The sequence below is a fragment of the Megascapheus bottae genome, chromosome 14, assembly GCF_031878675.1.
Source record: "Megascapheus bottae isolate mThoBot1 chromosome 14, mThoBot2.hap1, whole genome shotgun sequence".
NCBI lineage: Eukaryota > Metazoa > Chordata > Mammalia > Rodentia > Geomyidae > Megascapheus > Megascapheus bottae.
This window is the reverse complement of record NC_143522.1, coordinates 46,456,050-46,483,693: the sequence shown is the minus strand read 5'-3', so window position 1 is coordinate 46,483,693 and position 27,644 is coordinate 46,456,050. Positions and strand designations below refer to the sequence as shown.

At 34.5% G+C, this 27,644-nt stretch overlaps 1 protein-coding gene across 8 annotated transcripts in view; it reads left to right on the top strand.

Moving 5' to 3' along the window:
* The window catches only part of Mipol1 (mirror-image polydactyly 1), a 268,040-nt gene that overhangs the window by 116,069 nt on the left and 124,327 nt on the right, over positions 1–27,644 (top strand). For 6 of the 8 annotated variants that reach the window (XM_090345136.1, XM_090345133.1, XM_090345138.1 and 3 more), the window contains one exon: positions 13,515–13,622. The exons of the other annotated variants lie outside the window; for them this stretch is intronic. In XM_090345136.1, the coding sequence (XP_090201262.1) occupies positions 13,515–13,622 (108 nt within the window). The remainder of the gene's footprint in view (positions 1–13,514; positions 13,623–27,644) is intronic. 8 annotated transcript variants of the gene reach the window in all.

Below are 27,644 nucleotides of genomic sequence, written 5' to 3'. Positions count from 1 at the left end.
TATGTATCTAGGTTTTGCTCTATTGTAAATCTCTGCTAGGAGAGCCCAAGATTTTTCTGATTATGACAAATACACACTATGACTTTTTATATCCTAACTTTCCCCTCTCTTTGCTTCCATAACCTTAACAGTTCTCCTTTTATTTTTTCATGTCCTTTTTCTTTTTCATAGTAAATTCCATATCTAAGTGAATGCATAGAATAATTGTCCATGGGACCTACCTTATTTCCCTTAATATGCTGATTTCTAGATCCATTCATTTTCCTGAAAATGATTTTTTAAAATTTAGCTCTGAAAAACTACATTACATCTATATGCCATGGTTTAGTTATTTGCTTATCCATTGCTTATCTGCTTACACTGATTTCATAACTTATCTCTTAAGAATAGTGTGTTAGTAAAAATTATTATATTGGTCACTTGGTAATAAGCTCACATTACTGGATCATATGGCAGTTCTATTATTAATTTTCTGAGGAACCGCTTTGTAGTTTCCACTTTATAAAGTGTATGAAAATTCATTTTTCTCCCACATCCTCACTACTATTTATTCTTGGCATAGCCATACTGACTTGGTTAGATAGAATCTCAGGGAAGTTTTGATTTCCACTTCCTTTATCACTAAGGATTTTGAACGTGTTTTCTTATATTGAACATTTGCACATTCATTTAAATAGTGTGTCTTTAGTTTGTTTACTCATGTATTAATTGTATTACTTATTCTTATGGTGTTTAATTTTTGCCTCTTTATATATTCAGCATATTCATCCACTCTGGTTAAAAAAAAAAATTCTTCCTCTCTGTAGTCTGACTTCTTCACTCTGTTGCCTGTTTCATTTACAAGTTATTGTTTCCTGAACTTCTGGAGTACAATTCAGAAGTCATTTCTTGTTGCCTGTGCTTCATTTGCTGAGGTATGATATGATAACTTCAGAGTTTTATTATGGAGAAATGTTGAATTTTGTCATACCTTTTTCTGTAGCTTTAGAAATGCGCATGTGATTTTTGCCATTGATTCTGTTTGTTGATTGAACCATTTGTAAATCCTGTAGAGTAAACAACTTCATCATGGTGTATGATTTTTTCATGTAAATTTGAGTTTGGTTTGTAAAAGTTTTAATAAAAAATTTTAATGTTTATTTTCATGAAGGAAACTGGCAAGGTTTTTTTTGTTGTTGTTGTTGTTGTTGTTTTTTGTAATCAGAGTGATGCTTCCTTGTCATCTAGGTTAGTATGGAAGCCTGCCTTTTCACTATAATTTATGGAATAGTTTAAACACTAGGGTAGTTTTTTTTTTTAATATTTGGTAGAATTCAGAAGTGAACCTATCAGATGCTGGAATTCTCTTTGCTAGAAGACTATTGTTGCTATTTCATTGCTTACTATAGATCTTTTCAGATTTTATTGCATCCTCTTAGTTTAGATAGGCCTTGTCTGTCTAGAAATTTACTCCCTTCTATGTTTTGCAACTTATTGGAACGTAAATTTTCAAAATATTTACTTGTAAGATTCCAAAATTATCACTCTTCTAGTGATATCCATTGTAATACCTCCTATTTTTCTCTGATTTTATTTGGATTTTTTTCTGTTTCCGTTGTCTATCACATTTTTATTTTCAAGACTGGAACTCATACTCAGTATCTGATGCTTTCACTCACTTGTTGTTGTTCTGCCACCAGAGTCACACCTTCAACGCCTAATTCTAGGAAGTATTTACATTTTAAAATGCATTGTTTACTCATAATATGTTTATACATTATCTTTTTTCTTATTTTTTAGCTTAATCCATTATGATCTGATAAAAGAAATTATTAGGGTTTTTGTTTTGTTTACTTGTCCCTAAAAGGTTGCCTGTTTTGGAGAAAATTCCATGGGCTGCTAAGAAAAAATTGCCATTAAATGGAATATTCTATTCACATCTGTTAAGTCCATTTGATGTATCACTTTCTTTGCCTTGAGTTGTAACTCAGCTCCTTCTCTACTTCAAGTTTCATTAAGTTTCGATTCTTGCTCATATCTTATAGTTCTTGAAATTGGGGCTGTGATTACTGGGGTGATTTTTTAACCACCTTTTATTACTGTCTATAATCACTTTTTAACTTTGTCTTTAATTCCTGATATTCTTTCTTCTATTTAACTTAATGAAAGTGATACTGTTTGCACTGGATTTTTTATTTGATTTATTGAGTTTTTTTATTTCTCTGATTCACATTGCTCTTATAAGATTCTGTATCTGTTGGTGAAATTCTAATCCAAAAATGTTACATTTCTCATTCAGTTCTTGAATTGACTTTCTTATCATCTGTTTACTTGAATCCTCTTTGGAGTCACTGATTTGTTATTCTGTTTTTGTTGTTTTGTTTTTATTTTTCTGCTCTTTTACTTTTTTAGATTTTTGCTTTTTGTCCTGGAACTCAGGGCCTGGGCACTGTCCTTGAGCTCTTTCGCTCAAGGTTAGCACCCTACCACTTGAGCCATAGCACCACTTCTGTTTTTTGAGTTGTTAATTGGAGATTAAAATCTCACAGGGACTTTTCTGTTTGGTCTGGCTTCCAGCCTTTATCCTCAGATCTCAGCCTACTGAATACCTAGAACTATAAGCATTTACTCAAAGCTGGCACTCTTAACACTTGAGCCACAGCTGTACTTCCATCTTTTTGTTGATAATTGGAGATAAGAGTTTCAACAGATTTTCCTGCCTCCATAGGTTTGACACTATGATCCTCTTGAGTAGCTAAGATTCTAGATGTGAGCCACCAGACCCCAGCATCATTGAGCAGCTGTTTTTTGTTTGTTTGTTTTGTTATTGTTGTTTTTTGCTGGTCCTGGGGCTTGAACTCAGAGCCCTAGTACTGTCCCTGAGCCTCTGTGCTCAAAGGAAATGCTCTACCACGTGTGCCTCATTGCAATGCTTGACTTTTTCTGTTTATGTGATACTGAGGAATCGAACCCAGAACTTCATGCATGCTAGACAAGCACTCTACATTTCCAGCCCCATTAATCAGTTTTTAAACCAAAGTTTTGAAATATTTGTCTGGCATTTTTATCATTTCAATATCGTTTGATTTAATTATTGAATTACAAAGTATTGTAGGGTTAATATGTCTTTGCTTTTTCATATTTTGTGATTCTGCATTACAGTTTGTACATTAGTTCTTATGGATAACTTCCCAGTTTTATGGGGGTCTTCTTAGCTGGAACACTTCAATTGGGTTTCTCAGTTCTTATTACCACTTAGAAGGGAAAAAACAGACAGCAATAATTGCAACTAAAACCAAGTCATGTGTTCCAATACAGTTTTTTAAAGGTAGATTCTACCTTCAGTGATGACAATAAATAACAGTAATTCAAATATGATGATGATGATGATGATGATGATGATGATGATGATGATAATGCCCCCACCCTACTGAAATGGTTTCTTGGAACTCATTTTGCTAGCTATGTGCTCTACTGCTTGAGATAGTCCTCAGCCTTTTTGTTTTTATTTTTTAGATTTTATTTATTTCAGAATTTCTGAAGTTTGAATTTAGGGCTTGTTTTCCAGATGCTCTTCCTCTTGAGCCACTTTTCTAGACCTTTTTTTCTTTTAGCTCATTTTCAAGTAGGATTTTAGGCTCTTTGTTTAGGAACAGCCTTGGATTGTAATCTTATCTGTACCTCTCACATAGCTGAGATTATAGGTATTCACTAGCTGGTTTGTTGAGATGGAGTCTCACACTTGCAAGGGCTAGCTTTGAAATTCAGTCTTCCCAAGTAGCTGGGTTTACAAATGTAAAACATTTCACACTGAGTTTCATTTTGTATATTTTTTTTAAAGATTCTTTCTAATTTGTGATCCTCTTGTGTCTGCTTCTTAAATAGCTGGGATTACAAGAATTCACCACTATGCCCAACTAAAAATTTATTAAAGTGAAATTATTGGTAATTAACAAATAAAACTGATGTAGGGAAATGATAAATGAAGATTGGATAAAGTTGAACGTGTTAAAACATATAAGAAATAATTGTAAGAGAAAACAATAAAACAAATATAGACCAAGGCAAATATTCACAAAAGAAAAACACAAGTGCTTGATACTTCTTAATTTAAGAAATATTAATATTTCTTCCTGAATGAGGATGGCAGTGCTTAGATTTTCTTTCCCCAAGCTTATGCAGTATACTTGGTATGTTGGGGGAAGAGGGACCAGGGGTTATTGAGTTATTTACTTTCTGAAATCCAAACAGGTTAAACCAGAAAGACAGGTATAGCCCCACCCTGCCTTTTCCATTCATGTGCAGCAATTCCTGCCTTAATTTTCTGTGTCCTGGCCTGGCAATAGTGCGAGTACAAGAGCTGAGCTCACACAGATCCTGCCAGCTAGACCTGAGAACTGACTAGTTCAGTTCCCCTGTGCACCAGAGGCATTTTGCCAGTAAGTTCAGTGCATGGGAAATGCCTTAGCCAGCTACCTTTCTACCACACATCTCTATCTCTGAAAGTAGATTCAATCAGCCCAAAGCAGTTTGCACTGGGTGGACAAGGCAAGGAAGGGCAGTGATTCTAAGCACAGTGTGGGTGTCCTAACCGTACACACCCTCATTGCCCAGCTAGTCACACATAACTTGTCTTCCTCTTCCTTATTGTCAGTATCCACTTGTAAGGCCCCAAGGCATCCTCTGCAGCATGACCCAAACTTCCCACCTATTAGACCTGTGTTCCTGACTCTGCATCCTGTTGTCTTGTGCTCCCACTGATTAGCAGAGGAATTATACTTATCCAGTTCAGAGGGAGAGGCCTTGGTCATAAATATGCAAGAGTTTCTGCTCTTCCCAGCTCAAATACTTTAAGACCTCTCATAATTATTCCTCTCTATGACACCAATCAACAAACTAGGAAATGCAGCAGGACCAGTCTCTTCTCCAGCATCTGTTTGCTTATTGGACCACAACAGTTTTCCCATCAGAGAATCTCTTTTTTTCTTAACAGTTGGACATGATATACTATTGACTATGATATACTGTTAGTAGATCTTTTCCCTCTTGTTTTAGGGGTAACTTTGTTTTGTGAATTACTAGTTTTTGAATTCTGACAAAGCTTTGTTCCAAGTGGTATTACTAGTTGGTATCTACTTGGGAGCAAGGGCCTGGTGCTTCCTAATCTTTCACATTATAGATGTCACAGCTTCATTATGGCTTGTTTTGCTTCTCTTTATCAATTAGTAATTTTGAATATTTTCCTGTACTTTTGGTCCATTTTATTATTTGTAGAGGAATGTGTTTTCTGGTGTTTCGCTCATTTTTAAATTGTGGCATTTACTTTTGTTACTGAACTGTCCAGCATTATATTTGTATTCTAGAAACAAGTTTCTTGTTAGATACATCTTTTATACATTTTTCTCATTCATTGTGTTTTATTTTTTCACCTGTTTAATGATATGATACGTAGCATAAAAATTCTTGGGTTTTTTGCTTTTGTTTTTTTACCTTTTATAGCAACTTTATTCTTAGAGCCAGCCTGTGTCAATTAACAACCCCCTCACCCCCCACACACATTGCCAACTATTATAGGAATCATATTTCTTCTTTCATGTACCAAAATCTCATATTCAGCAGTGAGGTCTGGGTTGCAAAAGAGAATTTACTGTTTTTGTCTATCTATAAGGAAAATTCTTATTTTGATGAAATACAATTTTATGTGTTTCTTTTTTTTTATCAAGGCTGAAAAGTCTTTTTCTAATTTAAAGTCTCTACGATGTTTTTCCCATTTTCTCCTAAGTTTTATAGTTTAGCTTCTAAGTGTAATGCTAGGATCTATTTTAAATTCATTACTTTTCTTTTAGTTAAGAAAAAAATCCAACTTCAGTCTTTTGCATGTGTTAGAGGAGTAGTGTTTGACCAAGATACCAAATTACCCATTAGGGAAAGTTCTTTTATGGCAGTAAAACAACCAAGTATCACAGAACAATTCTTGACCATTTCTTCACACAAAAAGGCTAAGACCTTAAAGTCCTCTTTCTAAAAAATCCACAGAGGGGCTAGAGATATAGCTTATGTTGTAATACATGTATTTAGTGAGACCCTAGATTGAATGTTCATCTCTTTCTCTTTATCTCTCTCCTTCATGCAGGGGAGCGGGGGAACCAAGAAAGAAATGAAATGCAAAGGAATAAAAGCAGAAAAGAATACACTACTCTAGATGGCTTAAGATTTTCTGACTTTTAGCGATACTTACAAGTGCATTTTTAGTGGGAATTCAAAAATATGAAATGAGTCAGTTCATGGAATGCTTCTGTCATTCTTTAAAATTTGTTTTGAATGCAGAGGCCATTAAAAGATATCCACTTAGGGTGGTGAGTATTACTGTGACACAAACACAGCAGTATTTTAGAGGTATGTGTCAGGAAAATTTGATAGCTCTGAGTTTCATCTCCAAATCCTTCATTTAAAACGCACATCAACTTTCTTTTTAAACTCGAAGACAATACAAAATTACCAGGAAGATAGGTTGCAGGAATTTAGAAGCATTACATTTCTGTCTGTCCCATTGAAGCATGGGTATATCTGTCTCAGATGATTTTGTTCCACACCCTGGGATTGGTTGAAATTTTCCCAGGACCTGAAGACATTAGATTTTCAAATTTATGAGCTCCTTATCTCAAATTAATGTATGAAAAAGCAGTATAATTATCATTTTGAAATATAAAATGGTTTTTTAACAATTTTCTATATCTAAAAGAATGAAAATTTCTTCATAGTCTGGCTTCCAGACATCTGCAGTTCAATAATTCACATTGACACCAAACTTCACTTTGTTTGGACTGAAAGACTCATTATTTTTGTCTGCAGAGGAAAGTGCTGCATACCATCTGAGTGGGGAGAAGTTTGACTCTAATGCCAACAAGATGATTTGTGCAAAAGCAGGTTGTGCAAAAGGAGAAGCAGCAGCTGTTACAAACTTAGTGTTACATAATTTTTTGTTGGGAATTGAAGGCTTATTAAGGTCTCAAAAATAAAGCTATAAAACATTCATTATGATACATTATTAGCTTGATATAATTATTCAGAATTCATAGTAATCACAAATGAAATTATTTATTTTCTAATAGATAATTGCCATCATTTTATAAAATTTTGGAATCATGACGAACAGGGTATAAGGGTATGTATAAACCTGCAATTCCAGCTCTTGGGAGAGTGAGGTGGGAGGATCATGATCTCAAGGTCAGCCTGGGCAACTTAGACCCTATCATTGATACTTAAACTGTCTTCTCTTTAGACAGTTGGGCACATTTATCTTTCAAGTACTTTCTGAGAGTCATTTTCTTTCTGGTAATTCCTTATTCTTCTATGAGAGAGGTTTCTGGATCATATCCTAGGATGTCTGGTTTTACTCCAGATGCTAGGAAACTTCATTACTGCTAGGTTTTCATTATTTCTGTTCTTTGCCATGTGCAGAAACCGGGACATGGGAACTAAACAGACACCCACTTTTTAAAAGATGAAATTTACTGTGCCTTCATATTGATACTTGGAGTTCTAAACTAAAGGATTTTTATTTAACTTATCCTTTCTTAATTATGTATCTTTTTTCTCCAGTGATAAAAATTGCCAGTTATCAAGAATATGGTGCGGGTGTCCTCTTCCAGTGAACAGTATAAAAATCAAAATAATCACCTTTCCAATCAGGCTATCACACTAAATACTTGTCTCTGGCATACTCTCAGAAAAGTGGTTGAAACCCAGGAGAAGGCTCATGTGGTTTGAAATCTACTAATTATTCTTGGAAAGCTTATTTTATGCAATTGTGTCAGAGAAAAAAACTTTTTGTAAGTCAAATTTAAATCAGAAACAACAAAAAAAGAGGTAGCTCAAGAAAGCTCCTAAATGTATCATTAGGATTGTACATTCAGAAATAACATATTTGTATCAAGTTAATATAAATAGACACAAATTTAAAGTGTGTCTTTCAAATACAAACATAAGCATATGCAAATTAATATAACCAATGTAATGAGTATTAGTTGGGCTTATCATAGTAATGAGAAGAGTGCCATACATTGAAAAATTGAAGTAATTCACTGTATTTGCTCATTTGGAAAAGGCATTCCATAGGACATAGTTGAAATTTTACAAAAGGGGAATTTAACTCTTTATCAAGACAGGTACAAAATAGAATTCCTTAATGAGATCAATACATCCACCAAAATTTCCCTTTTTGGTTATGTTAGAAGCATTTCTTTAAGGTCAGGCATGTGAATATAGGGATGTCCATCACTAGAATAAAATTTTAAAAACTTATAAATATCCACAACTAAAAGGGAAATTTTTTTGTGGGGGGGGCTATACTTTCCAATGTATATTGAGATTCTGCCATCATTAGTGACCCACCTCATCTCTCTCCTGGACTACTTAACTTCCACTTCCAGTTTCTGCCCTGACCTCCTAGTGCATGTGTGAGTGTGTGTGTGTGTGTGTGTGTGTGTGTGTGTGTGACTGTCTGTCTGTGTCTGTCTGTGTGAGGAAGTAATAACCATAGTGAAAGAAAATAAATCATGCTGCTTCTCTATTCAGAACTGCCAAGCAACTTTCTATTTCTCTTAGTCTTTATTATAAGGACTTCAAACTCTTCTTGCCTAATCTCCTAGAGTTCTCCTTCCCTCTGTCACCACTGCTAGAAGATTTACTTAAGCATTCCAGACAAGCTTTTACCTGAGGGTATTTGCACAATTCTTTCTCTTTTTTCCTTCTGTTTCAGCCATTTCTCCCAAACACAGGCAAATCTTTTTAAGACTTTATTCACATATTGTATTTTTTATATGCCCATCCAATACCATTCATTTCTTTACTCACTCTTGGCACTTTCTATATTTTTGACAATCCCTATATCTGTGAGGTTTATGTTTATTATATCATCTTTATTATATTATGCTCCTCAGCTCAAGACTACTGCTCTACCACTTTGAGCTTTCATGCCACTTCCAGTTTTCTGGTGGTTAATGGAAGATGAGTCTCATGGACTTTTGTGCCTGGACTGGCTTTGAACCATGATCCTCAGATCTCAGCCTCCTGAGTAATTAGGATTACAGCTGTGAGCCACCAGTTCCTGGCTATTTCTTTATTTTTTACTTTTTCAAATATAGAATTTAAACTTCATGGGGGCAGGATATCATATTTACTTTGTTAAATGCTGGCAGTGAATAGTTACATAATAAATATTGGTAGGATTTAAAATATTGCACTTCAGAATAGATAATTCCTTTTTGTTTATTTGTTTTCTCAGACTGCAATGTAAAGTCAGAACTTTGACCTTGCCTCCCAAGCACACTGCCATGATCACCACCAAAGACATTTTTTCTTAATAGTGTGTTTATCCTGACAGCCTCAAGCTGTGATTTCTTCCTCCTTAAGAGTTTGAGATCACAGATGTGTGTTCCCAAGCCCCAGATGTTTGAGGGAGGAAGGAGGGGCAGGATTCTAGGAACGAGAAACTTGCCACAGTATAATTCTCATCTTTTATCTGAAAGACATATTAAATTTACCAAGTTATACTTGGTACATATTGGTGATGAATATAGAAGTTCTGTTATATTATTCTCTGTCTCTGTACATCTTAAATGATAAATTTGGAAAAAAATGAACATATATGAAGATTTCATAGGCAAGAATATCAAGAAAATTTGAGATGTAAATTTTGGGAATTTTATCTATTTTACAAAAATTTTATTAAGGGCCCGGAGTTTGATATAGTGATAGAGTGCTTGCCTAGCATACACAAAGACCAGAGTTTGATTTCTTAGTACCACATACATAAAAAGCCAGAAGTGGGGCCGAGAGTTTGGCCTAGTGGTAGAGTGCTTGCCTAGCATGCAAGAAGACCCAGGTTTAATTCCTCGGTACCCCACATACACAGCAAAAACCCAGAAGTGGTGCTGAGGCTCAAGTGGTAGAGTGCTAGCCTTGAGAAAGTCCAAGGACAGTGCTCAAGCCCTGAGCTCAAGCCCAGGACTGGCAAAAAAAAAAAAAAAAGCCAGAAGTGGGGCTGTGACTCAAGTGGTAGAGTGCTAGCCTTAAGAAAGTCCAAGGACAGTGCTTAGGCCCTGAGTGCAAGCCTGAGAACTGAAAAAAAAATTTATTAAAAAAATTTGAGGGGTGGGTTGGGAGTTTAGCCTAGTGATAGAATGCTTGCCTAGCATGCACCAAGACCTGGGTTTAAAAAATTGGGGATGGGAACTATGGAAAGCAGTATGGCAGTTCCTCAAAAGACTAATCATAGAGCTCCCCTATGACCCAGCAATTCCACTACTTGGCATTAACCCAATCATCCAGAAACAAGGGCATACTAAATCCACTAGCACAACCATGTTCATTGCAGCACTATTTACCATAGCAAAGACATGGAACCAACTCAGATGTCCCTCAGTTGATGAGTGGATCAACAAGATGTGGTATTCATACACAATGGAATTCTATGCTGCTGTCAGAAAGAGCAGCATCGCCCCATTTGTAAGGAAATGGAAAGACTTAGAAAAAATCATATTAAGTAAAGTAAGCCAGACTCAAAGGAACATAGGCCCAATAGTCTCCCTCATTTGTCATAATCAGTAGAAACCTTGGGCTCTCCTAGCAGAGATTTACAATAGCAGAGAGAAATCTAGAGACATTAGGCCAAATAGTATGACACTAAATGTAAGGACCTCCAGGAGAAGGAAAGAAAAGCCATATAATGAGTGACTATTGTCCTGAATGTACTGTTATCTCTCATCTCTTTTGCCATCCCTTGGTTATCTCATATTGTTACAATATTTCACCTTGTTATCTGATATATTTTATGTGTGCTTAATTGGTTATTTGAAATTGGATAGGGAAGGGGGGAAATCAAGATAAACTGGGGGAGGGTGGGAGGGAAATGGAGAGCATGTAATAGGAAAGAGTATCAATGTTTGTGAAGTTATGAGCTTCTATCTGGTGAATATAATGTAAACCTTCTATTAATCACAATAAAAAATAAAATAAAAAAATTGGGGATGGGAGTGTTTATGAGGCTTGAACTCAGTGCCTGGATGCTGTCCCTTTCTTTGCTCAAAGCTACTGCTCTACCACTTTGATCCACAGTTCCACATACAGTTTTCTGGTGGTTAATTGGAGCTAAGATTCTCATAGACTGGCCCTGTCACAGCAAGTTTTGAACTATATCAGTGATCCTCAGATCTCAAACTCCTGAGTAACTAGGATTACAAGCATAAGTCATCAATGGCAGGCAAAATTTTATAAAATTCTAATACTATAATAGTAGAGTATAGTGCACTCTGGTGAATAAGCAGGTACATCTTTGGGCTGTACAATAACCTTCAAAATTAAAGTATATAAAAATAAAAAACAGAAGCAAGCCAGAAGAAATTATACATGACTATTTAAATTGTAGTGAGTAATAAACTTTTAAAATATAAGATCAGATGAGCCAGGTAGTGGTGGCTCACACCTGTAATCCTAGCTAGTCAGGAGGCTGAGATCTGAGGATCAAAGTTAAAAGCCAAGAAAGTCAGTGAGGCGCTTATCTCCAATTAACCAACAGAAAACCGGAAGTGGCACTGTGGCTTAAAGTGATAGAGCACTAGCCCTGAGCTGAAGAGCTCAGGGACAGTGCTCAGGCCCAGAGTTCAAGCCCTGTACCACACACATACACACACACACACACACACACACACACACACACACACACACACACACACACGAAAGAAATATAATTAAATAAGTGTAAATAACTCTTAAATATAGTAAAAATACAAATCTCAAATATGTATCTGCATTTATTTTTACTCACCTCAATACCATTGTTTCACCACTCACCCTGTCTTAATCCTAAGTAGTATTAAACTTAAACCTTACAAGCAAATCACAGTGAATTCAGCATTACTTTCTTGAGCAAAAAAAAAATATGAGTGAATTATGTTTAACTTTAATATTGTATATATGGGGAAAATGTCTATTTGGGGATCCATTCAAATTTATTGAAAAGAATACATGGTCAGACAATTCCTTTTCATGCTTTCTTTCTCTAAATACTCTCCTGAGCTTTATTTTAATTTTTAATATTGTTTTTCTCCACAAAATATTATAACCAATGCAAGTCCAACTCACTTGTCATGTTTCATGAAGCATTTTGCTTCCATATTCAATAAAAGTGCTCTGTGAATTACCATAGAACATAGTTTAACATGATTTTTCACACTTAATTGAAATCGTATAGGAAATTGCTACTATATTGTTAAACTTATTGTTACATTTTACTCATTTTCAAGGCTCTTATTTTTTGTCGTCACTATGTAATCACATAGTTTGTTATGAGCTTTATAAAAGCAGAGAGATAAATCATATAGTCTCTGCAAATAAAGGCAAATGAGACGTGTCATAAAGTTTTCATGAATTTTAAGCATATGATAGGTGACTTGTCACATAGCACATGGTAGAATGGACATGACAATGTAAAAGAATCTGCCACTGAATCAGTCATTATTGTGTCGTATTTGTAGAATTTATCTTCAACAAAATCATTTCTAAGTTGAATTAATATTAACTTGAAATATCTTAATTTTGTGGTACTTTAATTTTAAAATGTATTTTGCTTTTATAAGTATTTTGCATGTTTGTAGCATATACACTCAATTTTATATTTGCATATAAACAATCTTAAATTAGTATCATGAATCTGGTAAGACTTTTTGTTCTAAAAGGATTTGTATATAACTAAGGAAATACTGGTGCAGACTATTTGTTTGTTGTAAAGGTCAAAGCTAGAATAAATCAATGTTAGAATAGTAAGAAAGAACAAGCTGGATTATAGTCTCTTGTTTTATGATGAAAACATGATATTTTATTCACTGTGGCTACCGGCCATTTATAAAATAATCTAGAAAGAACTTTGTTTAGATTTTGAAACAGTGTATATACTATAGCTGGTGATTTAATATTCTAATTTAAAAATAAAAGGGAAAAGGAATGGTTTTGTATTTTTTTCCTGAAACATGGGTTTAGTATTTTGTGTCTTTAACCGGTGTCTCATGTACTTTCATACTGTCCTGATTTGCAGGATATATTTATAATATATACAATTTTTGTATTAAATGTTTTAGATATTTAAAATGAGACATCTCAATGTACATTTTATAATTTTTGTTTTTTTAAAATATCAATGTAATTTTAGAAGCATGTTTTATTCAACAAACATCTATTTGCTGAATGAATATCCAGAATACTTTTGTTAATGAAGAAAGTAATTTTGAATGTGTTTTGGCGTTCATTTTATAAAATGTAGTAATTTTATGTCACATTCAATGTACTAAGACAACATTTTGTAATCAGATTTACAAATTACCTAAGTAGTTATTTTGTTACTTTTATTTAGCATTTCTGTTGCAAAAGAATCCCTCATCGTTTAGATAATACAGTAGCATTATTTACATTAATTCATATGGCTTGGTGAAAACAATGCTATACCTCCTTTACTTAATGGGATTCTTCCCCTGTGGCAGTGCAAACGGCTAGAGCAGGAGCTTCATCATCTGAAAGAGCAGAACCAGACTTCAGCAAACAACATGAGACATCTGACTGCTGAAAACAATCAGGAACGTGCTCTGAAGGTAAATCTACTCTCCTTCTTGCAGTCAAATTAAGGTTGTAAGCCCTTGGTGCCAGCTTTCTGGGCTGCATATATCAGTTGTGTACATTTCAGTAGAAGTGAGCTGTGGTGTTTGCCAACACCCCCTTCTTTAAACACAGATACAGCACCCTTCTGTTGTGGTATTATTTTATTTCATGTATGTGTACATGAAAACAACATATTTTCTGAATTTTGAGTAGTGATATATTAATAACTTTTGGCATATATTTGCTGATTCTTTTTATAGTTATTAAAAAGTATTTGATTATAGGCCATTTATTTTAATCAATATTTTGTTATAATTTTAAGTGAATTGTAAATACTAAAACTCACCAAACTGAATTTCCTTTTAGGACCTGAAAAAATAGAATGTTACCATAAAAAAAAAGAGAAATGTATGGAACAGTGTATTGAACTGTTAATTCCAAAGAAGTTGAAGTACACATTTTATGACACGTTCTGTGCCATTACAGTGTAGATCGAAGAATCATGAAGTGTCTTATTTTGATTCTACTAGTTGTAATTTTTTTTCTAGGGTGCTTGTGGCTTTTTGTTTACTTTTCCTTAACACTATTCCCAAGGTAGCTAATGCCTGTGTAAAGGTAATCTCTACCCTCAAGGTGCTTGCCTTCTTATTAACAAGTTTTACAAAATACCTGGAAAACAAAAGATGAGTCAGTGTTTTATTTACAGTAAAAAAGTATTTACTACCAAGATGGTCCCATTGAACTTTAGTGTCTTGATTGAATTCTTGTTGTACATTTCAAGGGAATAATATGTTATTAACAGTATAACATGCCAAACCAGAACTGAAAAAACTTCATCCTCAAAAATTGAGGAAAATGTTAATATTTTATGTGGAAAATATTTTAACTTAACCCAGAAATGTGAAGCCTGATAAAACTTAGATTTTTCATACAAGACATATTTAGCTTTATTTTTTTAATTTCTTGGTCATAAGCTTATAGAATTTCTTGACAGACAACAAAGATAAAGAAAGGGAGAATTATAAATTATTAGGATTATTATTTTTTTATATTTTATTGTAATTAATAGAAGGGTTACATTATATTCACCAGATAGAAGGTGCATTATTTCACATACATTGATACTCTTTCTCATGTCTTGATCCCCATTTCCCTCTCCCCACCCCCGCCCCTTATCTTGTTTTCCCCCTTTCCCTTTCCAATTTCAAATAACCAAATATGCATATGTACAATATATCAGATAACCAGGTGAAATACTGTAACAATATGAGATAACCAAGGGACAGCATAAGAGATGAGAGATAACCTAGTACATTAAGGACAACAATCACTCATTATATGGCTTTGGTTTCTATATCCTGGAGGTCCTTTCATTTAGCGTCATTTTATATAGCCTTATGAATCTACATTTTGTTCTATTATAAATCTCTGCTAGGAGAGCCCAAGGTTTCTACTGATTATGACAGATGAGGGAAACCATTGAGCCTATGTTCCTTTGAGTCTGGCTTACTTCACTTAATATGATTTTTTCTAAGTCTTTCCATTTCTTTACAATGGGGCAATGTAGTTCTTTCTGACAGCAGCATAGAATTCCATTGTGTATAGATACCATATCTTGTTGATCCACTCATAAACTGAAGGGCATCTGGGTTGGTTCCATACCTTTGCTATGGTAAATAGTGATGCAATGAACATCGTTGTGTTAGTCTGTATAGTATGTGCTTGTTTCTGGATTGGGTTAATGCCAAGTAGTGGAATTGCTGGGTTATAGGGGAGTTCTATGTTTAGTCTTTTGAGGCACTGCCATACTGCTTTCCATAGTGGTTGAATGAGTTTGCACTCCCACCAACAGTGTAGTAGTGATCCTTCCTGGCCAAATCCCCACCAGCATCTGTTGTTATTAGATTTCTTGATCCTGGCCATTCTAACTGGAGTGAGGTGGAATCTTAGAGTTGTTTTGATTTGCATTTCTTTTATGGCCAGAGATGTCGAGCATCTCTTCATGTGTCCATAGGCCATTCTTAATTCTTCTTCAGAGAAGACTCTTGGCCCATCTTTTAATGGGATGGTTGTTTCTTTGGAGATTAGTTTGGGAATGATTCAATTTTTTGAGCTGTTGATATATTTTAGATATGAGACCTTTGTCCATTGTATGGTTTTACTATGATTATTTTTAACTATCACCCTAAGAAATGTACTGTTTTATGAAAATTAATTATAAGTATTTTGAGTAGAATAATTTAAGTACAGTAATTTTTCTGCTTGTAAAATAGAAAACAACATTGTTGGTGGTGGAGAATGTTGTTGTTGGGATTTGTTGCCTGAGTGTTGTCTCTGATCTTTATTGCTCAATCTAGCTCCCTACCGGGAGCACAGGTCCACTTCCAGCCTTTTGGGTGTTAATTAGAGATACAATTCTCATGGACTATCCTGTACTCAGGCTGGCTTCAAACTGTGATACTCAGATTTCAGCCTCATAGGCTTACATATATGAGACTCAGGAGCCCAGCCAACAACATTGTTTTCATAGAATTTTTTGTGTACTCTGCTAGTTTTTTTCCAGTATTAAAGGACATATGTTTTATGTTCAGCATCAAATACTTATTTCCATTTAAAATAGCACCTAAAATAAAAATTCAAGTGTGATTAAATATATGGTAATTACAGTATTTCATCTGGCATTTTTGATGTACATTTATGTTAAATTTAGTTATATGATAGAGATTATTTATGGAGAGAAATAAGTGTACATTGATAAGAGCTTATTAAAATCAGAAGGAAATAAATAGATCCTAATAAACCTGAAAGTTTAAAATAGACCTCCATAAGACATCTCTTTATACTATAAAATTTAAGGTAAAATATAAATATAATACATGGTTATTTTTGACAAATAGACATTAAAATCTGTGATAGTGGCTCATCTTTTTCTACAGCAGTCTGAAGCTTTTCAAGTTGTTTCTTCATCATTGATAACTTTATCCATTAACTAAATCCAGGTCATAAAGAGAGGTCATAAAGAAAGGAGGAAAATGAATTTCTGAAAATTCTCTCATCAGCTCTATCTCTCTCAAGCTGCTGTATTCATTTGAACTTTATGTAAATGTTGTATATATATCACTAACTTTAAATCATTTTTTACTTATTTATGCCATATTTCTTTATGAGAAAAGCTGAATTTGGGGCCTGGAGTTTGGCCTAGTGGTAGAGTGCTTGCCTAGCATGAACAAAGACCCGGGGTTCAATTCCTTGGTACCACATACATAGAAAAAAAAGTGGGAAGTGGTGCTGAGGCTCAAGTAGTAGGGCTCTAGCCTTGAGAAAGTCCACAGGGCTCAGGCCCTGAGCTCAAACGTAGGACTGGCAAAAAAAAAAAAAAAAAAAAAAAAAAAAAAAGCTGAATTTATTATTACTCTTCTCAGGTGGTGACTTTTATAGCATTCCATGTCTTTAAGTTATTGCAGAAGCTAGGGTAGCAAGTTTTATTACCAAGCTCTCTGGTGAATGAACAATTCAACTTACCTTTTACAACTAGTAATGTGCATCATTTACTTGTTAACTGATGTAATATTTAGTATCTAAATTAGTATTAGGAACATTTTTTTTAATTTTCTAAATAATTATGTGTACCGGTGGGTGCCAGTACCTCTTTTCTGTAATCATAGCTACTCCAGAAGCAGAGATCTCAGGATCACAGTTCAAAGTCAACCAGAGCAGGAAAATCTGTGAGACTCTTTATCTCTAATAAACTATTGAAAAAAAAAAAAAAAAAAAACCAGAAGCAGAGCTGTGGCTCAAGTTGAGAGCACTAACCTCAAGCAAAAAGAAATTCTGGGACAGTACCTAGGCCCTGATTTCTAGTTCCAGACAGAAAAAAAAAATTCTATGTGCCTGGAAGCTTTCAGTCTAAAAGTACTATTCCCAAAGCTTTATTATAAATAGTACCATTACTACTACCACCAATAAAAAAATAAATTTTATTAAAGATTGAGAAAGTCACACCTTACTTCATTGAGTTACACTGAAACTTCTGAAAGATTTAATAGTAGAGATCTACTTGGGGGAAAAAAATAAAAGCTAATAGTTATCAATTATGTAGGACTTTCCAAATTATTTCCAATAGTTATGACAAATTGACTGTCACACCAAAAAAAGGAAATACTTTTTAATAATCTAGTGATAGTCAAATAATAAATGTCTTTGCTTATCCTAATAATCAGATAATTCTTTCTAAATTATTATGGTATAGCACATGGGGTGTGTTTGTCTGTGTGTGTGTGTGTGTGTGTTGGTCCTGGGGCTTGAACTCATGGTCAGGCTTTATCCCTAAAGGCTGGTGCTGTATCACTTGATGTGCACTTCTGTTACTTTAGTGTTTAGATAAGAGTCTCAAGGGCTTTTCTGCCCAGGTTGGCTTGAAACTTGATCTTCAAATCTCAGCATCTGAGGATCTAGGACCAGAGCCCAGCTAGAATTTAGTTTTCCATGATTATTTTTATAAACATGCTTTTTAGAGTAGAAGAAATTATAATAGTGGAGTTTTTCTGGGCCTGACACTTCTATTTTTATATTTTCATTTTTGTAGTATAACACAATGGTATTTATAAAGGACTGAATTTTAATGACACTAGTGTATACTTAGAGATTACTTTTTTAAAAACCTAATTTTCTCATTTTAAATGAGCTTTTTCTGCTTTTTTTAGCCAGTTGTGGTAACACTTGCCTGTAATTCCAGCTACTTGGGAGGTGGAGATCAGGAGAATCATGATTTAAGACCAGCCAGGCAAAAAATGTTTACAGAATCCCAAATCAGCAAACAAGCTTGGAAGGAGCAGTGTACATGTGTAATAACTACAGCAAAATAGGGCAAGGATATAACTCTTATGATACAACACCTACCAGACAAATATGAGACCCTGAATTCAAACTCTCATACTAACAAAATAAAAGAGGGTGGGGGAAGCGAAAGAGAGAGAGAGAGGGGGATTTGTTTCTTGAAAAACACGTTTTATACTCAAATGTTTAAATTTAGTCTAGCCAAAAATGTGTAGACATTAAACTTACAGACTTCACATACAAGATCTTTTTCCTTATCAACATGCCTAAGCTCCTAATATGGCCCCCCATGTAATTGCATTAAGCTGTGATTTCTTAGATTGTAAGTACTGCTGATGGTCAGTTGTGATATGTAGTGCTCATTTTTATACTCAACATCCTAATCTCCCAACGATAACACACTTCAGTCACTGTGCCTCCTCTTTCTTGAAACATTCTCCTGTAGTTTTCTTTGTATATCCTTTTCATTTTTTCCATTCACTGATTCTTCTTGATTGCTTATTCTTTTTCTCTGTACTCATACAGTATAACTGATTCTGTAAATTATATATTAGTTGTTTTGCACCCCTTCCCTCTACTACTGAGGCTCATGCCCTCAGCCTAATGAATTACTCACAGCTGATTCTCTTCCACTTGAGCTGTACCTTCAGGCCAGTTTTTTGATAGTTAATTGGAGATTTTTTTCTGCCCATGCTGACTTTAAACCACAACCCTCAGATCTCAGCCTCTTGAGTAGGTAGGATTGCAGGTATGAACCAGTAGCATTTCGCAGTGTTTTTGAATAAACTGCTTTTGAGCAGTTTTTGGCTTACATCAAAATTTAACAGGAAGTAGAGTTCTGTTTCTGCTGCCACCATAAACTTGAACACTCCCCACTATTGGTATGCTGTACCAGAAGGATATTTGTTGTCTATAGCCTATGAAGTTGCATACATAGGTCATTACAATCAAAATTCCACCATCTACCTTAGAGTTTACTTGGTGTTGCATATTTGGTGTTGCAGAATATCAGTAGTCATAGTATCAAACAACCACGCCACTAATTAAAATCTTCTATTTTCTGCCTATTTATCACCCCCAGACCTCTGACCTCTGACAACCACTCTTCCTTTCCTTGTAATGTCATATATTTAAAACCTTTTTCTGTTTCATACACTTAATAATAGACATTTAAAATTTTTCCATATCTTTAGAAAGTTTCATAATATCAGTACTAAATAATGCCTCATTATTTAAAGGTACTATAATATATTTATACTTTTATTCTTCCACTAAATCTCATCTTTAAATCTTTTAAAAAATAATTTGTGATACTTTTCTATTATTTTTCTGGCAAGTTGATTCATTAACATTGATTAATTAATGACACTACCACTTTCTTCTGAATGGACACTAACATGCATGATATAGCTGGTGGTTGCCTATGGCTCAGGCCTATAATCATAGTTACTCAGGAGGCTGAGATCTGAGGATCACATTCAAAACCATGATTCAGAGCCAGCCCAGGAACCAAAATCCTTGAGATTCTTATCACCAGAAAATCAGAAGTGATACTGTAGTTCAACATGGTAGAATGGTAGCCTTGAGCTCAAGAGCTCAGGGACAAGAGCTCTGGGACAGACCCACGCCCAGATTTCAAGCCCCATGAGTGACAAAAATTAATTAATTAACTAATTAATTGAATGCATGACATAATCTCATATTCTTCAAACTCTCACCTGTCACAATCCAGTTCAACATCCTGTCCTGTTGGCTGAACAGCATTTTGTTTATTCTTTTTAAAATTTTTAATCATTATTATAAATGTAATGTATACAGAGGTTACAGTTACGTGAGTTAGGTAAGGAGTGCATTGCTTTTTGGACACTGTCATCTCTTTCCTTGCATGCTCATTTAATTCTTATTTTACCCTATATCAAAGTCAAGATCTTGACAATAAGTATATGGTCCATATTAGTTTTCCTTGTCCCACTGCCGTCTGTGTTTTCATTCTAAAGCACAGATGACAGACACTTTTCTACTAAGAAACCTTCCCTGAGTCTTGCACTTTAAAGTTTCAAATGATAAATATTGAAAGGACTATTTTTATTTGAAGGGCTTTTAATTTTTTTATCGTTATTCGAAAGACAATGTTCAGAGAGGCTATAGTTCCATAAGCCAACTAAAATGTACATTTCTTTTTGGATTATGTCACCCCTTTCCCTGCTTTCTCCAAGTTACTCCCTCCTGCCCCACCCACAAGTATAGTTCATTTTCAAAATAATGAGTACCATTGCTTCATTAGTGAAAGACATTTTACACATATTATTGAGATGGCAAGAAAATGTGAAATATGTAAAGATGCAAAACAAAAATTTAAATGAAGAAAAAAATACTTGACCACAAGTTACTGCCTGTGGCTACCTTCCACCCTGACTATATTTATCAAGTGTTGGTGAATTTGGGTGGCTGTTTTAATGGTTACATGTCAGGACAGAGCCAGGGAATCTTGTTTTATGTATAATGTCCTCATGATTAGTGTTTAATTGAAAAAGAGTCAAGCCCTTCATACAAAATAAGAAGCAAGGAAACTTGACTTTCTTGCCTGTGGAAGGGAGAAAAATCTTCTCTGAGAATTTGTCATTCATCACCAGCTTTCAGGCAGGTTTAGTACCACCCAGGTTGCTTTAATTCTTGCTACATGTATGATTCTAAAAGCTGAGGATTTAAGTGGCCCTACCCTGTAGAGATCCAGAGACAACCGAATCAAATTGTCTTTATAGTTTCTTATAAAGACTGTCTTTAACAGTTCCTACAAAGTTACAGAAATACTGAGCTAACCAAAAAAGAAATAAGAAAATACATAAAGAGAATAAGACATTTATAAAGTCAATGATAAAAGTAAACCATATAGTTCAACAGAATTATCAGTCACAGAATATAACAAAAGTGTGTTCCATGTCTTTTAAGGAAAATGGGACTTGAAAACAAGAGTCTGCCCAAGAGTCAGCTGGCTCAACATAATTAAGTGGTCTTATAAAAGTCTAGACTAAATTCATAGTAACTAAATTTAAAATTAGCAAAATGGACAGATTTGCTTAGAGTAACATAATACACAAAACTGAAAATAGTAAACTGGGGAGCCAGGAGTTTGGCCTAGTGGTAGAGTGTTGACAGGCATGCAAGAAGCCCTGGGTTCAATTCCTCCATACCACACAAACAGAAAAAAACAGAAGTGGTGCTGTGATTCAAGTAGTAGAGCGCTAACCTTGACAACAAAGAGGCTCAGAGATAGTGCCTAGGGCCTGGCAAAAAAATGTCTCACAGTGGATTTTGTCTATATATACAAAATATGTATACTCTAATTATGTATATGTACATTTACATGGACACATGCACATACATACATATGTATTTTTTACTGTTTTGTTTAATATTTAACTTTTTTTAAAACCAATGCAACTTATGACCATTTAACCACCTGGGAAGATAGTTCTATGGATTTTATGTTTCTGCCTTGCAATAACCCTATCACATCTTTGTTCCAACTTGTCTTCTAAAAGTTATTTGTTTAGTGAATAGCTCTGGGCCTATAAAGATAGTATCTCCCTTAAGAGAGGAAAGATTTTAACTATATAGTATGTTCAAAATAATGTGTCCTGTTAGGCACTGGTAGATCATACCTATAATCTTAGTTATTCTGGGTAGGCTGAACCTATAATCCTAGTTACTCTAGGTAGGCTGAGATCTAAAGATTCCAATTTGGAGCCAGCCCAGACTGGAAAATCCATGAGCCTTTTATTTCTGGTTAACTACCAAAAAATCAGAAGATAAACTTTGACTCAAGTAGAAAGCCAGACTTGAGCAAAAAAAGAGGAAGGATAGAAACCAGGGCCTGAGTTTAATCCCAAGTAACAGAATCCTCCTCTTCCTCCTCCTCATCTGTCCCTTTGAAACAAAGGTTGTTCAGGTTTGCTTGTGGTGCATTATCAAAGATTTGGGTGTATTACTATTTGTGAGTCCTTCCTTCTACATTTTCTTCATGAAACTTGAAATCAAGCATGCAGTTTATACTGATTTTTACTCTTCTACCTTTTTGTGGCTGTGCTTACATATTCCACCATTGTATAATATTATTTTTCCATTTCCTGGTGTTCATTTCAATAAATAGTGTTTTATACAATCAGATCCACATAGGCATTGTGCCTTTTTGTTACTCTGTATAATATTTTTTTATTCTGCAAAGTTATTAGAACCTTATTTTTCCCTTTACATATGTGTCTCCTCCCTTTTTTTCTTTTATACCCGTTGCTTTTCCTTTCTTGTTGTACACCTAACTGGTGTAGTGGTTCTGCTTTGTAGTAATGTTATTGCTCATAGTAAATTTATCTTATATCTGCTCTTGTTAATGCTGGTTTCTTTGTAAGGAACCATCCTTCTTTTATGCCCAAATATACAGTATTTGAGACCTCTGTGTTCTCAGGCCTGATAACAAAGAGTACCAAAACCTTTATACTATAATCAGTGTTTCAAATATGGATATATATATAATTCTATTAAAGTCAGTGTTTCCAGGCTTTAATCACAATATAGTTAGAGATATATTTTACCAAATAAAATTAGAGTAATTTCCCAATATATCATGAATACAGTTCTCTCTACACATATCTACATAGTCCTTTTATTGGCTTTGGGTCTCATTATCTTACATAGAATTTAATTTTCTTTTTTTGTGGATCATGAGCTTGAACTCTGGTCCTGGTCCCTGTCCTTGAGCTCTTCAGCTCAAGGCTACCACACTACCCCTGAAGACACAGCCCCACTTCCCATTTTCTAGTGATTAATTGGAGATAAGAGTCTTATGTTCTTTAGTTCCTGGGCTGGCTTTGAACTTCGATTCTCAGATTTCAGCCTTCTGAGTAGCACTGGCTAGAATTTAATTTTCTCCATCACCTATTTTAGAATATTTTAAAATAATTGCAGTGTTATCAATATCATAAGCAAAACTTTGGTAAAATTATGCTACATCAACACAGTATTTTAAAGGAACAGAAACTTAAGTCTGCTGGAGAATGCTTATGCAGTGTTAATCAAGGAAAGAAGTTAAAAGTGTGTTATTAAGTTGTCATTTGGAAAAAGAATGTAACAATAGTGAATTCCAACACTTAAGTACAAAAATTAGTGCCTACAAAGGAAACTTGCAATGAACAGTCCAAAGAGAACTCGAAGGACCAAGAAAATGTGAAGGTCTGTGTTATCACACAATTCAGAACTGAATAAAATTTCATGAAGGGAGAGATCTATGGTATTAGATGCTTCAATGAAGTCCACTACGATCAAAAGGGTAGATTTTATTTGACAGGGCACCTCAAATGTGTCATTGAGATTTCAATTCAGTGGTGATGATGAAAGCACTGATTTCAGTTGCATGGAAAATTTAATAGAAAAAAAGTAAAGTATTTTTGAGAAGTTCAATTATTAAGTAAAAGTGGAAAGTTTACAATACAATGTGAATGTAACATTGAGTAAGACTTTTTAAAGTATAGAGGACATACCGATTAGCCAAAACAATCCTTAGCACAAAGAACAGCACTGGAAAAATATGAATACCAAACTTCAAACTCTACTACAAAGCTGTACTAGCACGAGAACAGGCCTGAGGACCAAAGGGATAGAACTGAAGACACAGAAATCATCCCATAGACCTATGATTACCTAATCTTTGATAAAGGAGCCAAGAATACTGGCCAGAAGAAAGACAGCCTCTTCAACAAATGTGCTGGCAGAACTGGCCAAACACATGTAGAAAACTAAAGTTGGGATCCTTATCTGTCTCCCTGCACCAGAATCAACTCCAAATGGATCAAAGATCTTGAGGTAAAAGCAGATACCCTGAAAAGTTTACAGGAAGAAATAGGAGATACACTTGAGCTCCTTGACATAGGTCAAAACTTTCTTAATAAAGGCCCAGAAGCACAACAAATCAAAGAAAGTTTGGACAAATGAGACTGCATTAAGCTGCAGAACTTCTGTATGGCATAGGACATAGCCAGCAAGATAAATAAGAAGTCCAAAATAAATAGGAAAAGGTCTTCATTTACCATACAACAGGCAAGGGTCTTATATCATAAATATAAATACAGCTCAAGAAATTAAATCTTCTAAAAACAAGTCCTCAAAGAAATCACCATCCCATTAAAAGGTGGGCAAAGACTTAATGAGAGACTTCTCCGGAGAAAAATTAAAATGTCCAATATACACATGAAGAAATGCAGGAATCTATGGCCATAAAAGAAATGCAAATTAAAACAATTTTGTGATTTCACCTCTGTTAGAATGCCCATTTTCAAAAAAAAAATCTAATAACAAGAGATGCTGGAGGGGATGTGGCCAGAGGAATTGCTACTGCACTGTTGGTAGGAGTGTAAACTTGTCCAGCCACTCTGGAAAGCAGTATGGAGGTTCTGCAAAAGACTAAATATGGAGCTCCCCTAGGACCCAGCAATCCTACTTCTGGTCATTTACCCAAATATCTAGAAACAAGACCACACTGAAGCTCAACTATATTCATCACTGCATTATTCACCAGAGCTAAGATATGAAACCAACTCAGATGCCCCTCAATAGGTGAATGCATCATGAAGATGTTGTATATTTACATCATCGAATTCTATGCTGCCATCAGAAAGAATAACATTGCCCCATTTGTAAGGAAGTGGAAATGCTTGGAAAAATTATATTAAGTAAGCCAGACCCAAAGAAACATAGGCTCCATGATTTCCTTCTTTTGTCACAATTAGTATATGTTTAGTATTCTCCTAACAAAGGATCATAATAGCTAAAAAAAACTGTGCACATATGTCCATGTAGGATGAGACTAAGTGAAATCAACTCCAGAACCACAAGGTTTATCTTTGTGATTGTTGTTCTTAACATATTTGAAGCGATTTCTTTTTTCTTCTTTTCCCCTTAAAGTTTATTACTGTATTTGACTGACACATAGTACATTGTATATATGTTGATCTTTGTATTTGAAAATGGAAGTGTAAGGGAAAAACAAGATGAGTGGGAGGGGTTGAGGGGAGGGAAAGACAGAGATAAACATGGAAGGAGTAACAATGTTCAAGAAGTAATGTACCTACTACTTGATGAATGTAATTGCAACCCTTCTGTACATCACCACAACAATAAATTAAAAATTTTAAGAAAAAGAATGGAGGGTGAAATAAACCTTTTGGGAGAGCCAGAGATGTGGCTCGACGATAGAGTAATTCCCTACCATTCACAAAGTCCTGTTTTTCCCTTATATAAGCTAAGCCTATTTATTGTCCTGTGTCCTATATCTAGTTAACACTTAGTCATTCTGTCTTCACTACTGTCATTTATGGCCAAACTGAGAACAATTTGAGTGGAAAATTAAATATTTTAGTAAGAAAATAATTGCTGACTTGAAAACAAATGGAATATGTGAGAAACTATCAAGAGTTCCATGGCTTCCTTGTAGCTCTTTCCTATCTTTGGTCACATACATGAACAGTTACTCCATTACTTGTTTCCTCCCTACCTCTGTGATGCCCAGTACCTTTGTTACTTGTCCAGTGGTCTTTTGGTATTATGATGGCCAAGAAGAAGTCAAGGAACACATGTCCCCACACTAGAGAACAATGTCCAAATAGTTTTAAAGCAATTAATAGTGGAGATCCAGTTGATTGGTTGTCTATAAATCTGAAGTTCTTTACAGAGGCATCACAATAATTGAAATGTTTTCAACTTGGTACCACTCATGCACCACTGACTAACACCTGTAATTCAGGCTATCTAGGAGGGTGCGATCTGAATATCACAATTTAAAGGCAGCTCAGGCAGAAAAGTCTGTGAGACTCTTATCTCCAGTTAACTCCCAAAAAGCTAGTAGTGGAGCTGTGGCTCATGGGGTAAAGCACCAACTTCTAAGTGAAAAAACAAACAAACAAACTAAAGGACAGTGCTCAGGCCCTGAATTCAAGCCCCAGTTTGGACACATGTACACAGACACACACACACCCCTAAAATATGTAAAGCATATTCATTAACAAACCTAGGCCTGACTCAAAAATATTCTGATTTGGAAAACTTACCCAACACAGACTTTGTGTTTGAAAAGTAAAATAGAATATATTTTTCAAATCTTCATTTTGGCTGGTCAGTTTTCTTTTTAAATAACTACCAAATATGATTTTAAATTCTGCTCTGCTTAATTTTCAATGCAACTTTTATATATGACTGGTGTCATTATTTTGGTAGCATGAACTATTTTGTCTCTTTGGGTGCCGATATAGTATTTTAGAATATGTTGGGTGATTCCATATGGAGAGGCCTAGTCAAATGAAATCTCTCTCAAGTTTAGTAACTAAATTCTACATAAAATATTGCCCCAAAATAAACTGTGAAAAATGACATGTTAAATTGTGTCAAGATAATCCCTATGATAATGCTATGGAAAGAATAGTACAAAATGCAGATAGGTCCATAAAATTCTATGAAATTCAGTTTCATGAATTAGAAAACATTATTTTATGCTGTTGAGCCCATTACTCAACCTGGTATGTTCTTTCTATTGTAAAAATATTTTTGCAAACAAATTTAAAACTGTCAGCTACAACTATTGTACTTTGGCTACTAAATTAAAACATAATTTGAGACATGATATAAAAAGTATTTGAATTTAACATATATATAAAATTCCCAATAAAAAGTACCTCATTTACTAAACTCTTTATTCTATTAATATTTTTATTGTTTTGACTTTCAGATACACAATTCTTAGTTCATCCACAGAACTTTATCATATATACTTATTTTCAAAAAAAGTTCAACATGTATAAACTCACATTGCTCTGTCTTCCCTTTATAACAAAATGACTTTATTGTGTTGTTCAGTGTTGGTTAGTTTTTCTGTTATGTTGATGCAGTAAAACATATTAAATTTTATCATTAATTCAGTGCCTGGTCTCTCATCAAATCCCCTTAATTACAAATTGACTCCAAGGATTAGACAGCATGGATTTTAATTTTAACTGAAACAAAAAGGCATCTTGGAAAATCACTCTAGCCTACTGTCTCATACACACATTTCTAAAGCTCTTATAATTTATTGCTTAATATTTAAATTTTGATACAAAAACATACTTCACATTCTTACTCTTTCATTCTTTGTTCAT